Below are 16424 nucleotides of genomic sequence, written 5' to 3'. Positions count from 1 at the left end.
CCTAGCAAGTAGACTATTTCTCTAAAGATTTTCTCTGTGGCTGCTGTAGTGTTACGTAAGCTCCCCTGCATCACTGCTCACATCTAGACTACCACCTGGTCTGCTCTCTACCCCCACTCCCTTTATATCTATCTCAGCAACTCAGGGGCCTCATTATTAAATTATTTATTATTCCATTTGAGAATCAGACAGGGAAGCATAAATTTAGAATGGGCTAGATGAGGAAGAAGATAACCTCTAGAACTATTAAAAGCATTTTCCAGTTTCTGTGGCAAAAGATGAGAATTGTGGCCCTCACAAAGGATGGAGTTCTTCCCTTGTTATGCTGGTTGGTTGGTGAGCTGGGAGCAGAAGGGACGGGTACTGAGAACACCAGCCAGAGTCATGCACTGTGGCAAGGTGAAGGAAGAGCTGCTCGTTCTCTTGACGTTGGGGCGTCTGTATACAACGAGTATGCCCACCACCACCATGCCTGCCCCAACTGATCCAGCCTCTGGTCCCTGCTGAGCAGTTCTTGTAGCTGGTGGGATCCAGCCTTTCCTTCAGAACCAATCCTAGGCTCCTGTACAATAATCACCAGTCTTCCTATGCCTGTAGAAGCCAAACTGCCAAAAGTTTCTCCTTTTTCCTTTAACAACTAATTTTACCATTCCATGGTATGGTTTGAATTGGGAACTGGTAGTTCATTCTTCATAGTAGAAATTAGCACCTATTTTATAAGGATCTGTTTTCGTTTCTGTGTCCATTGCTAAACAGTGAACTATCTGAGGCCCGAGACATTGTCCTATTCATATGTAAGCCCCCGGTACCTCCTGTACACAAAGAAACCTTACCTCCTTTGCTCATGTGTTTCCCCCTTTAGTAACTATACAGTTTCACACCTGCCTAACCCTCCAGTATCACACAAAATAAAAGAAGCTCCCAAGTTCACTAAGGGCCAGATCATTACATTAAAAGACGCTATAGCACCCTTACATGCTTGCTCTTTATTCCATTTCCTCAATATTTGAAGTTGGGTGCCTGAGTCCAGGTTACTTCTGCTTTGCAGACCTAGCCATCTTGGATTTGGGCTGTGAATTCAGGGCAGAGAATAGTAACAGGAAGCATCGCTCAAGTCTTGATCCTAAATTGTGTGCTACAGTCCAATTTTACCGGAGAGCTCAGCATTGGGAATTAGTGGCAGTGGCTTATCTATATGGTTAGTGAGGGCCCAGTAACAAGTAATGGCCCTTATTCCTTTAGAGTAGGTTTTGGGCCTGGGCATAGTGCTGAGCAATTACATGGGGAACCAATTCAAGAGAGACTCTTCAAAGTAAAATATTTTCTCCAAAAGAAAGAACACGAAGGAATACATTTCCATAATGAGGTTTTCACAATATATTTTCTCGCATAATAAGCTTTATTTTAGGACAGAGTTGGTTGAATAGGAATTTCCTGTGGGTGACACAGGAGAATGAGCCTTCATGCAGTTTCAGCCAACACTCACCAGTAGTAAGCAGCAGGTAACAAAGAAGTAGATGAGATCCCACAGCAAAGCAGAGAGCCAGTAAGTAAGTAAATAGACTCCACTCACAAACTGGATGTGCTTTGCCTTGTTAGTTCTCTCAGTCACTGTCTGAAGGCAAAAGCTACCGGCCACAAGAGCCATGCCAAAAGCCAAACATAATACTATTTCTAATCCACTTGTAGGCCTAAAGAAGATGAAATAAAAGATAAAATAAAATATGAAATAAATGTAGAATTCAGTTGATTTCAGTAGGTATTTTCAAAAGTATATGGCCAGATAGTAAGGGTGTATATTAAGGCTCAATTCCAGTAAAAGATAAATCATACGTACAGTTCGTTAGAACCATAAAGCGAGAGAGGTTGAGGCTTGTTGGAGGCTTTAATGGAAGCATTGGGGCCAGAAAGTGACATAAAAAGACTGTTGTCTAACACCGCCAGGGATGTTGCAGCTGAATGGTATGCCTCATTATTGAACAACAGAGTAAATACTGTTTTGTTTTTCACAACCTCAATGGAAAATGCAATAATGGAGAAGTCATGACACTCTTTATTTTCCAATATGTAATTCTTTACATTACCTAGGATAAAGAGATTGGCCAATGAATTAACATATAATAAATCACCTACTACTTATGATGGAGAAGAAAGACCAAAAATCATTTTCCTGTTAATCTCTTCCCTTTCCAGGTCCCACAATGGGAACTTCAAGTGTTAACCTTTCCCCTCAAACACCTCATCAATAATGTCTACAATACTGTCATCATATAGTCTACAACTTGAAAAAATAGTAAATTACTATGCATTTCTTACTTTATTCTTGTCTAAAACAAACATTATTTTTTTCAAAATTGTTTTGGTTCTTCTAGGTCATTTGGATTTCCATGAACATTGTAGGACTGGCTTGTCCATTTTTGTAAAAGTCTGCTGGAATTTTGATAGAGATTGCATTGAATCTATAGATCAGTTTGGGGAGATTTGCTACCCTAACAATATTAATATTCCAATCTGTGACAGAGTATCTCTTTATGCATCTAGAACTTTAATTTTCCTGAGTAATATTTTATAATTTTCAGTGAACAAGTCTTGTGCTTCTTTTCTTAAATTTATTCCTAAGTATTTTATTCTTTTTGATGCTGTTGTGAGTTTTGGTAATCTGCATCCTCCCCCTCCCCTCCTCCCCTGCTACCCCTACTCCCCACCCAGGAACCATTTCATGGGAGTTAGATTTTAAATATTCCAAGCTGAAAAACCTTTGCCTTTTGATTTCATTGTTTTCGTCATTCATACTTAAAGTAATTACTGATATGCTAGGATTTATATCTGACATTTTGCTTTTTGTTTTCTAAATGTCTTACCTCCTTTTTGTTCCACTGTTTCCCTGAACTGCTTTTTTTGTGTTAAATATATATATATTTTATAGTGGACCAATTAAGTTCCTTTGTTGTAGCTGTTTTGTAAATAAGTTTGCCTTTCTTTTTTTTAAAAGATTTCACATATGAGTCATATCATATGGTACTTTTGTTTCTCTTTCTGGCTTACTTCACTTAGAATGACAATCTCCAGTTCCATCCATGTTGCTGCAAATGGCATTATTTTATTCTTTTTTATGGCTGAGTAGTATTCCATTGTATAAATATACCAAAACTTCTTTAGCCATTCATCTGTGGATGGACATTAAGGTTGTTTCCATGTCTTGGCTATTGTAAATAATGCTGCTATGAACATTTGGCGTGCATGTATCTTTTTGAATGAAAGTTCCTTCTGGATATATGCCCAGGAGTGGGACTGCTGGATCATAAGGAAAGTCTATTTTTAAATTTTTAATGAACTTCCATACTGTTTTCCATAATGGCTTCACTAAACTACATTCCCACCAAAAGTGTAGGAGGGTTCCTTTTTCTCCACACCCTCTCCAACATTTATTGTTTGTGAACTTTTTAGTGATGGCCATACCTCATTGTGGTTTTGATTTTCATTTTCTGATAATTAGCAATATGAGCATTTTTTCACATGCCTATTGGCCATTTGTATGTCTTCATTGGAGGATTGCTTGTTTTGGTTTTCTGACCATTTTTGGATTGGGTTGTTTGTTTTTTTCTTATTAAGTTGTATGAGCTGTTTATATATTCTGGAAATTAATCCCTTGTCAGTTTCATCTTTTGCAAATATCTTCTCCCATTCCATAGGTTGTTTTTTTGTTTTGCTTATGGTTTCCTTTGCCATGCAAAATAAATATAAATATTTTTGAGTTTACCATACTTAGAATTCATTGAGCTTCTTGGAGGTGAATATTAATGTTTCCCATCAAATTTTGGAAATCTTCTGGCATTATTTCTTCAAATATTTTTCTGCTGCTTGATCAGGTTCTATACTATGCTTTCTGTTAACTCCATTATGCATATATGGTCTGCCTGATGTTGTCCCAAATATCTCAGAAATTGTTTTTCCCCACTTTTCTTTTTTTCTGTTCCACAAACTAAATAATCTCTGGCAACCCTCAATTTAGCTAATCCATTATTCTGCCAATTCAAATCCATCACTGAGCCTGTCTGGTAAATCTTCATTTCAGTTATATTTTTCAACTACTGAATTTCCATTAAAATTTTTATTTATATTTCTTTATTAATACTCTCTTCTTGGAGAGATGAAGTTACCATACTTTCCTTTATTCTTTAAACGTATTTCCTTTAGTACTTTGAAAATATTTGTATTAGCTGTTTTATAGTCTTTGTCTACTACGTTTAACATCTGGCCTCCCTCAAGTACAGTTTTTACTGGCTTTCTTTAACCCTGTTTATGGGTCATACTCTTCCATTTTTTTTTCCTGTTTTAGTTTTCTAGGACTGTCAAAACAAAGCACCACAGGCTGGGTTACTTAAACAGCAGAAATTAATTTTCTCACAATTCTAGAGACTAGAAGTCCAAGATCAAGGTTTTAGCAGGGTTGGTTTCTTCTGAGGCCTCTCTCCCAGGCTGATAAATGACTTTCTTGCCCTCTGTGTCTGCACATGGTTTTTCCTATGTGTACGCATATGTGTCCTAATTTCATCTTCTTATGAGGACACCAACCATATTGGATGAAGTTCCACTCTAATGAGCTCATTTCAAATTAATTACTTCTTTAATGATCTAATATCCAAATACAGTCCCATTCCAAGAAACTGTGGCCTCGTACTTCAGCATATTAATTTTGGAGGTACACAATTCAGCCCGTAACTCTTTCTCTTCTCTTTCTGTTGTTGATGAAAAATGGACATAAAAGATAGTGTAACAACTCTGGTATCTTGAACTCCCCTCTCTACCCTTTGTTGTTACTGTTCTTTTTTTAATTGTCGGTGCTTATTTGGTTAATGACTTAAGTGGACTAATTCTGTAGATTCTGTATTTTCTACAGTGTGCAGCCACTTATTTCTCTGATGGACTTAAAAAATTCTGGCTTTTATTTTTAAGCCTGGCTCCTAGGTGGTCTGTCCTGAATCAGTATAATTTAGTACTCAGATAAAAGACTCATTTAAATATCTAGAACCAGTAAGTCTTCCACTCTTTGCCATGGGGTTCCCTGCATGAGGGAACATATTCAAATTTCAGACAGTTTACAAGTAAGCCTCAACTTTCATATCTTGCTTGTATAGGCCTCAACATTAACTAGAAGTCAGTGACCGGTGCCTTCTCCTTTCCTAGGTCATTTCTGGCCATGCACACCACCATTTTGAGCTTTCTAGATCTGTAGGAATGTCAGAACTTTTCAAAGTTCACGGTGGTTATCCAGCTCTCCTGGTAGTCCTTTAAAATGACTTTTTGGCCAAGCTCTCATTTGGCCCAACTGAAATCACAGCCTTAGCCAACTATGGAGATGCTACCAGCAGATAGCTGCTATTTTTAATAATCCCCTGGGGTCAGGGCTTTTTCCAAAGAGTTGAGCCCTGATTTAAATCCAATAGCAACAATGCCCTGGGGATGGAGTTTTTCAGGGAGCTGCTATTTCAGTCTAAGTATTGGCAATGCCCTAGGGAAGAGCTTTTAACAGAGCTCTGAAGAGATTAGTTCTTTCCATCAACTGTGAGACTCCTGGCTTTCATGGATACCATACCACTGAGGGGAGGGTGAGTGACAGGAGTAATTCTAAATCAAAATGCCATAGACCTTATTGATTTTTTTATAGAGGTTCAGTAGTTTTTTTTTTTTCTGGTTGTTGTTTTGTTTTTTGGAATAGACACTTTTAGTTTGTTCTGTGCTTTTGCTTAATTTCTAGTATTCTAAATTGGTCGACTTAAAAAAAATTGTTTTCCAAATATTTCTGTTGCTTTTGTGGGAGAATGGATTCATTCTACTATACCAAGAATTCAAAATTTTCTATCCACTAGCTGTTGGCATAACTTGTTACACAGCAAAAGATTAGAAATAAGCTACACAAAAGGGTTGTTTTTAGCATGAAGATAATGGACACAAGGCGTATAGTATGGTTTTTTACCAAAAGTAAACATTGAACAAATGAGTACAGCTACTTATACTACCTTCAAAAAAGTAGTTGTGAGGAGTCAATCTATTGGGTCTTCAGCCACTTGCTTTTAGAATGGCCAATGTAGTAGACTGAAGGGCAACCTTCAGATCTTGGAAACATTTCACTGCGTGAGAGCTTAGAAAAAAATTTTGTATTCTGGTCAGAATAAAAATCTATGCTAAATTTCACAACAATATAGTATTTTGGCTTTCTACCTGTCCTCTGAAAAGTGATGCAATTAGCTGAAGGACACCTACAGCCAAAATGCTTCCATTAATTATTAACTTCTGTGGCCAGGTGTCTTGACATGTACATTTTTGGCCTCTAATAGCTGCCCCTAAGATTCTGGCAAATAGTAGGAAAAGAAAGAAAGGGGTAGCTAAATAGCATAGTTAAGTTCCTTCTTTGCAAGTGATACACATAGATCTTCAAATAGCAGCAGTCTTTTTTTCCCTAAGGATTTTACCTTGTACTTTACGAAGTTCTTGATTTTTAAGCTTTAGAAAAATCTCAAGGTTCTTTACGATGTTCAGAGCAAGATCAGAATTCCCAGAAATTGAGTAAGGCACAATTGTTCGACCATATTGACTCAAGTCCATTTCTCTGGCAGGTGGCTCAGAATCTAAGTTTAAACTTGAGAAGAGGTAAGTAGTGACAAACAAAATTACTGATATCTGTAGCAATGACAACTTCCAATTGCGCCAAGTGAACAGTGCTCTCTTCATAAACATGGAATGAAATTGCTGGCAGTATAGTAGAAACTAAAATGAGGAAAGGAACATAGCATTAGAATTGCTGGTGATCCAAGGATGATGTTCATACTGAAATCCAATTCTTCAAATTTTTATAGTAGAAGATATATGCATCTTATATAAATATATCCTTGACTTTAACCCAAGAAAACAAGATGGTATGAAAATTTTTATTTTGTAAGATACTAAGGGAAAAGATTAAGATATGGTTTCTTACCTAACTACACTGAAAATCTTATTGAGATAATTTTATTCATTAATATACTTGTAGTATTTCTGATCAGAAAACAAAGTAAATTTCAAAAAAATTATTAAATTAATATTAAAAATTAAATATTAAACTATAACCTTCCCATTTCTCCAGTTTAAGGGAAATATCCCCATAAAACTTGTATATAACTATTATCTTTTTCTAGGTTTTAGTATACTAAGTATGGTTCATATTGAGAAAATGCCCCTAATCTGATTAACAAATATCTTCTAAAAATCATAATTCTAGGGTCTTGTCTTAGAACTGAACAAAGGGAAAATATATGAAAAATGAATGAGAACTTTTCAAAGTGATTCTGAGAAATAACAAAGATGAGGGTAGCATAGCTGTGATCTTTATCTAGAACCTATGTCTCCTGCATCAGGAAATTAATGGGGTTGAACTACAGACTGTTCCATATCTGCCTGGCTCTTCTATGGCCAAACTCTAAACATCTTTCAAATTCAGTTAGTTAAGAATGTGTACATGTTATACCCAAACCAAACATACTGAGTTTACATTCTTAGGGAGTATGCTTACCCCAGTATTAAATTTAATGTTAGCAATTTCATTCAATCTGGAAAAAACTGGTCTGTTGCAATTTCTGGACACATTCTTATTCTGCTTCATGTCTTGTCTTATTTTTTTGCTCTTCAGAGGAGTAGACTGGGTAGGCCGAACATTCATCTGGGAATCTGCCAGCCTATTGACCCTACATACAGACATGTACACAAAGAAAGCACAAAACATTTTGACTGTAGCCTCAATTGATTTTATTTGGGGAATGTCAAACAAGGTTCCCAATTTGGAAAGTTCTTTGATCTTTCCCACTGATTGTCAGGTGTATTGTATGGAGGCAGCATGAGAACATGGCTCTCAATAACCCAGTCAGAGGAACTGCCAATCTGTGGCAAAGTTCCTACCATTCTGAAGTAACATGAAAAAAACAGTTAGAATATATTGTATATTCCACTAAACTGAACTCATTCAAATGAAAAGACTTACCTTTAATCAAAGATAATAACTTTCATTTGGGAGTTAAATGGGAGTTCTTTATGTTATGAAATGATAGGGACATTGGATACTAAGATTTTTAAGTCCTCACATTTCTCATTAGTGCCTGTGTCTGAAGTTGGGTCTTTTGGTGTGGATACTTAAGAAGGATAAAGAGATATATACAACTAATTACAGTCTAAGGAAAAAAATGCTAAGAGAATAACAGAAGAAAAATATATATAATAGTATATTAAGAGATAGGAAAGATGAATTTACACTAGTAAGAGGGGTAAAACACTGGGTAGAAAAAATATGATTTAAAAGGTGTATTTTTTTTCTAAGCCACAGAAATCTTTTTAATACCTTCCTGTTAGCACTTTTATGGAATACAATAGTGATAAATTCTGACCTATGATTTTCACAAGTAGATCAATAACCCTTACCCTTTAAAAACCATATATCAAATACTATTAAAAATCCTGCTTTCAAATACCCCTCCAACGTATTTTAAAATTGATCCTAAAGTCTGGAGGACTATTGTGCTTTTAAAATACAATCATTGAGATTTCCTTTCAAGATGGCAGCGTAGAGGCAGATGGAGCTCACCGCCTCTCAGATGGAGCTGATGGAGCTCAGACACACCAAGATCACTGTAGAACAGCTAGTGATAAAAAAGACTGGAAACTACCTGAAAGGATCTTCTGTAACTAAAAACTTACAGATGAAACCATGACAAAACCAGTAGGAGGGGTGGACTCATGATATAATCATTTCCCACACTCCTTGGGTGCACAACCCACAAACTAATACCTAGAGATAACCCTGATGAGATATTATTCCTCTACCCTGGGGAGCCTGACGTGGGACTCAGAACTCTCACGACCATGGGAGAACCTCTACAATATATTTATTCTCCAGTTTGTGTCTGGCCTATTTCACTTAGCATAATGTCCTCGTTTCATTCATGTTGTCACAAATGGCACGATTTTCTTCTTTTTTAAGGCTGAATCAAATTCCACTGTGCATATATTTTCTGCTATAAAAACTGAAAGCATTTATATTAATGGATTTCAATATGGATATTCAAAACAATTGCCTGTTGTGTTGGCAGTTTTCAAATGCATGAGATCTGTCTTCTTTTTAAAATTTTATTTATTTATTATTTATTTATTTATTTATTGAAGTACAGTCAGTTACAGTGTGTCAATTTCTTGTGTACAGCACAATGTCCCAGTCATGCATATACATGTATCTATTTGTTTTCATAAAAGGTTATTACAAGATATTGAACATCGTTCCCTGTGCTATACAGAAGAAACATTTTAAAAATCTATTTTTATATATAGTGGCTAACATTTGTAAATCTTAAACTTCCAAATTTATCCCTTCTCACCCTCTTTCTCCGGTAACCATAAAACTGTTTACTAAGTCTGCAAGTCTGTTTCTGTTCTGTAGATGAGTTCATAGTGTCTTTTTTTTTTTTTTTTAGATTCCACATACGAGTGATATCATATGGTTTTTTTCTTTCTCTTCTTGGCTTACTTCACCTAGAATGATGATCTCTAGGTCCATTCATGCTGCTGCAAATGGCATTATTTTATTCTTTTTTTATGACTGAGTAGTATTCAATTGTATAAATATACAGCAACTTCTTTATCATCTGTTGATGGACATTTACATTGTTTCCATGTATGCCTACTGTAAATAGTGCTGCTATGAACACTGGGGTGCATGTATTGTTTTGACTTAGAGATATATACCCAGGAGTGGGATTGCTGGATCATATGGTAAGTCTATTTTTAGTTTTTTGATCATTCTCCATACTGTTTTCCATTCGTGGCTGTACCAATCTACATTTTCACCACATAATTTAGGAGATCAACTAATTTAAAAGAATTGTCAGTTCACCATTTTGAGCACACAGCATGTAGATATAATTTTGTGACATCAAAAACCTAAAGAGTGGGCCAGAGCTATAAAGGAGCCATTTTTATATGTTATTTGAGTTAAACTGGTATAAATTCAAACTGGAGTGTTGTAAGTTTAGGATGCTATGTATAATCCCCATGGTAAACACAAAAAATATCACCACAGAATATACACAAAAGAATTTAGGATGCAACTTAAATATTTTACTACAAAAAAATCAACTAAACACAAAAGAAGACAAATGCAGAAAGCGAGGGACAAAAAATGCTATGGTGCATATAGAAAACAAATAGCACAATGACAAGTAGGTACCTCCTTATCAGTAATTACTTTAAATGTAAATTGTTTTCATTCTCTAATCAAAAGACAGAGATTGGCAGAATGGGTGAAAACACATTATCCAACTAGATGCTGTCTACAAGAGTCTCACTAGAGATCTAAGGACAAAAGAAGGTTGAAAGTGGAAGAATGGAAAAAAAGATATTCTGTGCAAATAATGACCAAAAGGGAGCAGAGACGGCTATACTATTATGAGGCAAAACAGACTTTAAAATGAAAAATGTTCCAAGAGACAAAGAAGGATACAATATATAAATAAAAGTTTCAGTATAGCAAGAAGACGTAACAATTATGAATATTCACATGTCTAATTATATACCATGAAAATAGACAAAGCAAAACCAGAATATAAAGGAGAAATAGATGGTTCTATAACAATAGTTGGATACTTCAATACCCTGCTCACAATAATGAACAGAACAACCAGACAGAAAATAAGGAAGGAAATAGAAGATGTTAACAACTCAACAGCAAACGAGAGCTAACAGATATATACAGAATATTCTACCCAATAATAGCATGCACATTCTTCTAAAGTGCACATATGTCATTTTTCATGATAGACCATATGCTAGGCCACAAATTAGGTCTCAGTAGATTTAAAAGTATGGATATAATGCAAATTATCTTCTCTGACCTCAAAAGGATGAAGTTAGAAATCAGTAACAAAAGTAAAACTGGAAAAGTCACAAAATTGTGGAAATTAGTATGTCTCACATCAATTTAATTCTTAAACACACCAGAAGAATTTAGAAGAGTAGAAGACAATTTCTTCCTCCCCGGCAGAAACATGCTTAGGTCAAAAATTTAGTCATTTCTAGTACAGACGCCAAGTTAGAACTAAAACTTTTCCTATAATGAGATAGATACTCTTTTTTTTTTAACTAACTCTTAAATCTTCTGCTATGAAAAGACACACGCAGCAAGGCCCAAGCTCAAAATCTTTACACGTTCTTAGCTGAATATGTAGAAATATATTAGCATAACATATTAACATATTTGAAAAAATCTGTAACTGTGAATACTTCCTTCCAGTGCAAACTGGGTGGGGTTTGCTCTCAAACTGATGTGAGATTTTACAGGTGCAAGTAGTTTTTTTTTTAAGGTCATTATTTATTACTCACTTTAGGAAGACTTCTTCCATGGTAGTGATTGAAGCACCAAAGCTGGCAATGCCCAGCTCTTTTTGATTCGTTTCCAGATCGTTAAACAGAACTTCAAACCTGGAAGGAGAGAAGGAAGAGAAAAGAAAATACTAGCACTAGTCTAAATACATTTTATTTTATTTTCTATTAAATGGAATTAAGAAATAAATATGTGAGCACTTACTTTTCTCTCATTTAATACTAAATTTTACTTCCAATTGCATTTAAAAATTTTTTAATGTGGTAAAATATATAAAACCTTACATTTACCATTCCATCACTGTAAGTGTTAAATTCATGTTAAGTTTAAATTCAAGTTGCACTAAGCACATTCACAAGTTGTGTAATCATCATCATCATCCATCTCCAGAACTATTTTATGATCCAAAGTAAATCTCTATAAATCATAAAACTATTCCGATTGGAATAGGAATAATTCTCTATTCTTCCATTCCCTGAACTTCATTTTACTTTCTGTCTCTATAATTTGCCTATTCCACATGCATTATGTGAGTTGGAACCATGCTTTCTTTGTCCTTATTTGTCCTGGCTTGACTTATTTCACTTAGCATAATTCTTTCTAGGTTAATCCATATCGTAGGATGCATCAGAATTTCATTCCTTCTCAAGGCTGAATAATACTCACTGTTCGGATATACAACATGTTGCTATCCATTCATCCATCAGTGGGCATTTGGGTTGTTTTGAATTTTGTGAATAATATTGCTGTGAATATTGGAGTACAAATATTTGTTGGAGTTCCTGCTTTCAGTTATATTGAGGATATGCCTAGAAGTGGAATTGCTGGATCACCTGGTAATTCTGTGATTAACTTTTTGAGGAGCTGTCATGCTGTTTTTCACAGCAGATGCACCATTTTACATTCCCAGTAGCAATGTACAGGTTTCTAATTTATCTCCATTCTCATTAATATTTGTCATCTTCTGTGTTTTTGATTTGCATTTCCCTAATGAGTAATTATGTGCTTACTGACAATTGGTACATCTTCTATGGAGAAATGTATATTCAAGTCCTTTGCCCATTTAAAATCAGGTTGTTAGGTTTTTTTATTACATGACTTTTTAATATTGTTTTGTTTCATAATGATTTCTGGTTAGCCATGGGGAAAATGTTTAGTAGGTCATTTTTCTGTAATGCTTATTGTGAAACAAATGGAAATAAGAGATATACACCTTAACAAATTTCTCCCTGCTGTCAGTTGCTCTTTGATATAAATTCTTCTGTTCTTCTAAAAATTATCAATTTCTTTTCTGTAAGTGTTAAGGACTACAGTTATAGTTAATTTATTCACATGTGGTTCCTACATCAAATGGAAAAGAGTGCTCAAATTACAGGAGGGATAAATCACTAGACAACAGAAAATGGAGTTAGTGAAGTCGAAGCTGAGAACTGAGAGAGGATGTCATCAAATAGCTAGGTGAGTTGTACGGAAGTGTTGCTAATTGTGCTGTAGTTCTACCAAGGAAGAATTAACTGTTTTAGGTTCAAAAGACCTTCTCCAGAAACCCATTCACTTCTTAAACACTCTCACTCTCAGTAAGGATCTATCAAGGATATGTATGATTACCCTCAGACACGGTGGACTAAAAACTTCATCTTCTAATTTCTTTCATATTTTAGCTGAATTTCACTTCCATCTAACTTAAGCCAGCTTTGATAATTGGTACCCCCCAGTTCAGTCTGACCCCACTCCCTGTGACAACTCTTCATACAAGTAATTGTCATCTTATTTTCCCTGCTATAGAGACCTATTCTGTGAGCTACATGGACTATGGACATTTTATTCTGGTTGTTTTTTTCTCTTTCAATACTTGGTTTAAAATTATCCTATCAAAGAAAATTTCATTCTGAGCAAACACATTCTCCCCCAACTTCATGATTTACTTCTGTGCCATGCATGATCCACTGTCCCTGGCCCAGAAGTCCACATCTAATGTGTTGATATTAATCTGTGCGACTAGTTATTCATTTCTCAGAGATTCTTCCATGAACTCTCTTCCATGTCCGAAATATTTAGTAGGAAGACACAATGAAAATACTACCCATTTCTAAATTCTTACATTTCCTGTTTTGGACTTAATATTAATGATATATTAATTATTCATGGTTTCTTCTGATAATATCATTTGCATACATATTATATGGGAAGGGCAGGTGTTGTGCTAAGTTTAAGCAGCTTCTCTAACATGTTTCTTTCAGAGACACTCTGCACTTCCAGATGTTAAAAATACTATGCAATGTTAGAAGTACCCAACAAAACCTCTGCTGAATCAATGTCCCATTGTAGTTTCTTTCATTTCCCTTACTCTTCCTCATGACTGGGGCTGAGGTTCACCCCAACTGTCTCAATACTGATCCATGCTCCTGCTTTTCAAGAAGGTTCAGATTTAACTCTGAGTAAGTGTAGCTCCATCACGTAATTCCTCTTCCTTTTATTCCTCTTCTAGATGCAAAATATGATTACTTTCATATCTCTTCATTTATTGGAGTCTTGGTGGCCTGGCTCCTGTGTGTTACTTCCTTCATTCTACCAGAAGGTCTATAAGAGATAGACATGTAAAGCAATATCCTACAAATTGTTCTTCTCTTCTTGTGTACGGCAGCCACCGTGCACCTACGGGACATCTAGGTAGTAGTAACTTCAGACAAGAAGATAAAAATGGCGCACTCCCCGAAGGTTAATGATGAGTAAGTACCCTTACCTTCCATTTCTCTTAGCTTAAAATGAGAATCCCAGGCAGAATTATCATCCCTGTATCTCCTCTGTATTATTAATTTGGCTAACTACTGAGATCAAACTCCCTGTTTTCTCTGTGTCTTCGTCACCCTTGCTCCAAGAGTTGCCATTTAAACTACTTTTTTCTTTCATCATCTTAATATTCTTCTCGACCTTACTCACTACATAAAATTTGTATACCATAAACATTTTACCATTAGTTATACACTATTTAACACCAGGAAGCTAGCTATAGGCACTAGTTTGCAAACTTTCCCACACACACACACACACACACACACACAGAGACACACACAACCCCAGAGGAAAAATATCAAATAAGCCTTGAATAAACTCAAATTTATGAAGCAATCCTCTGTACAGTGAGAGAAATCTTCAGCTGTGAACTTCTCAACTTCAGTTGACAAATGACACCTGTAACTGGAGATCTTGCTTGTTAGCAAAACACCACTCACTAAGCTTACTAAACTTGGAAAATTCAGAACGGTTTCTGGCACCCAAAACATTTATGTAGAAATCTCTGAATCTATACCTGTGTGTATGCTCTTTGGGTAGGATAAATGATAATTCTGCTCCAAAACAGTTTTCCAAAACGGCACCCGGAATATGAGACTGAATCATTGCAGAGACCTCATCAACATCACAATGTGGTTCCCTCTCCATGACTATGTGATATCCAGCACCTGAGAGAAACCATTTAGAAGACCAGATGAAGTAGTTTTGTACTTTGTCATTTCCCTGTACGACCAAATTTGGCTCGCCATGATTCAGGTATCCAGGTCCATAGGGAAGAAGACATGGTATGTCGTAGATATTTTGTTATAACTCTGAGGAGTCTCATACCTGAAACTTCCAAATGTTGTTCCAAGAACTAAGACATTGAATAAACAGCAACTTCCTCTATAATTTCAATAATTTTCTTGATGAAAGACAATAATTTAGTGTATATAACCAGATACAGTATATGTATGAAAAAAGGCCCCTGTTATCTAGTTAGTTATTTTTGAAAATCTAATCTTGATAAATATTCATTTATTATCATTGGCTGTCCACTGTGTATTAAGTATTCATCTAGGCCCTGCAGATAGAGCAGTGAACAAAGCACGTAAAAATTCCTGCCTCCTTAAGAGCTACTTTCTAGTCAAAGGAGACAGATACTAATAAAGAGGAGTAAATTAGAATAAAGGATGTGTTAGATAAAATAAAGCAAAGAAGGGAGACATGAAATGTTGAAAGAATGTTGTTAAATTTTAGACAGACATCTATGGAAGGCCCAAGAATATGATTTTTGATAAGGATCTCAAAGAAATCAGAGAACTTTATACTTAATTAGTACTTTGCCTATATAGAGAAATTACTTTATGGAATTGGAGGAAAACATCATTGCTTTTCAATATGTGCATTTCAGATTGTCATTGTACTTGCATTTATATTCCTTAAAACATTTATAAAAAGAGTAACAGGTTTTAAGTATAGATCTCTTAGCTGATAATCTGGTTTATTTTACCTGGCTTATGGTGGGGAAGACACTATTACTCCATTTTGAAAATGAGGCAACTGACATCCAGAGAATGAAATGACTTATCCATTATTTACCAGCCATGGGGACCCAAGCTACTTTTGGTTTACTTACAAAATTATATGTAAATTACTTTCTACTTCTCAAGAATCATGACAATAAGCTTCTCAACTGTCTGTCCTTTTAGGACAGAGAGGCAAAGTAGTTAGTGAGAGGTGTATACTGATACTAACGCGGAATTTTGTATGCTCTCATAGAAGTGAACACAAATCCCAGGTTTTCGAGTAAAATGCAAGAAGTTCAGTTTAAGCATATTGAAAGTTTAGTACCTATAAAAAGGGACTTGAACATCCCAAAATATTATGACTTTAATGTATCTAGTTACATATATGTTGTATTATTTTACCAAAAAATAGTAAAGTTAGTGAATATTAGAAATTATTGTATTTATTTATCAGAAGCATAGCTGTTTAAATCATGTGTCCCTTATCTCAGGCTAACATCCAATTCAAATGGCATAAATAATTTTGGATATAGAATCCCTTACAAGTCAACTGTAAAACTCAAACCTATAAGATGATTATAAACTTTGAACTAACTGGGTATATAAATATGACTTAGATAAATTTTTGATATACCTGAGCCATAGTTCTGTATTCTGTAAAATGGGAATATTAAATGAATATTAAATGAATATTAAACATGCTATATAAAGTGGATACCATAGTA

General features: G+C 35.2%; 1 protein-coding gene across 1 annotated transcript in view; it reads right to left on the bottom strand.

Annotated features, from left to right (window-relative positions):
- LOC102531605 (phospholipid-transporting ATPase ABCA3-like) overlaps window positions 1–16424 on the bottom strand; it is a 107779-nt gene that overhangs the window by 33310 nt on the left and 58045 nt on the right. The window contains exons 16-21 of the mRNA XM_072942768.1: window positions 14709–14859; window positions 11398–11496; window positions 7550–7721; window positions 6474–6768; window positions 1838–2084; window positions 1487–1691 (exon numbers count right to left, since the gene is read on the bottom strand). Of these exons, the coding sequence (XP_072798869.1) occupies window positions 1487–1691; window positions 1838–2084; window positions 6474–6768; window positions 7550–7721; window positions 11398–11496; window positions 14709–14859 (1169 nt within the window). The remainder of the gene's footprint in view (window positions 1–1486; window positions 1692–1837; window positions 2085–6473; window positions 6769–7549; window positions 7722–11397; window positions 11497–14708; window positions 14860–16424) is intronic.

Source organism: Vicugna pacos, chromosome 18 (genome assembly GCF_048564905.1).
Source record: "Vicugna pacos chromosome 18, VicPac4, whole genome shotgun sequence".
Lineage (NCBI taxonomy): Eukaryota > Metazoa > Chordata > Mammalia > Artiodactyla > Camelidae > Vicugna > Vicugna pacos.
This window is presented reverse-complemented; position numbering and strand designations above follow the sequence as displayed.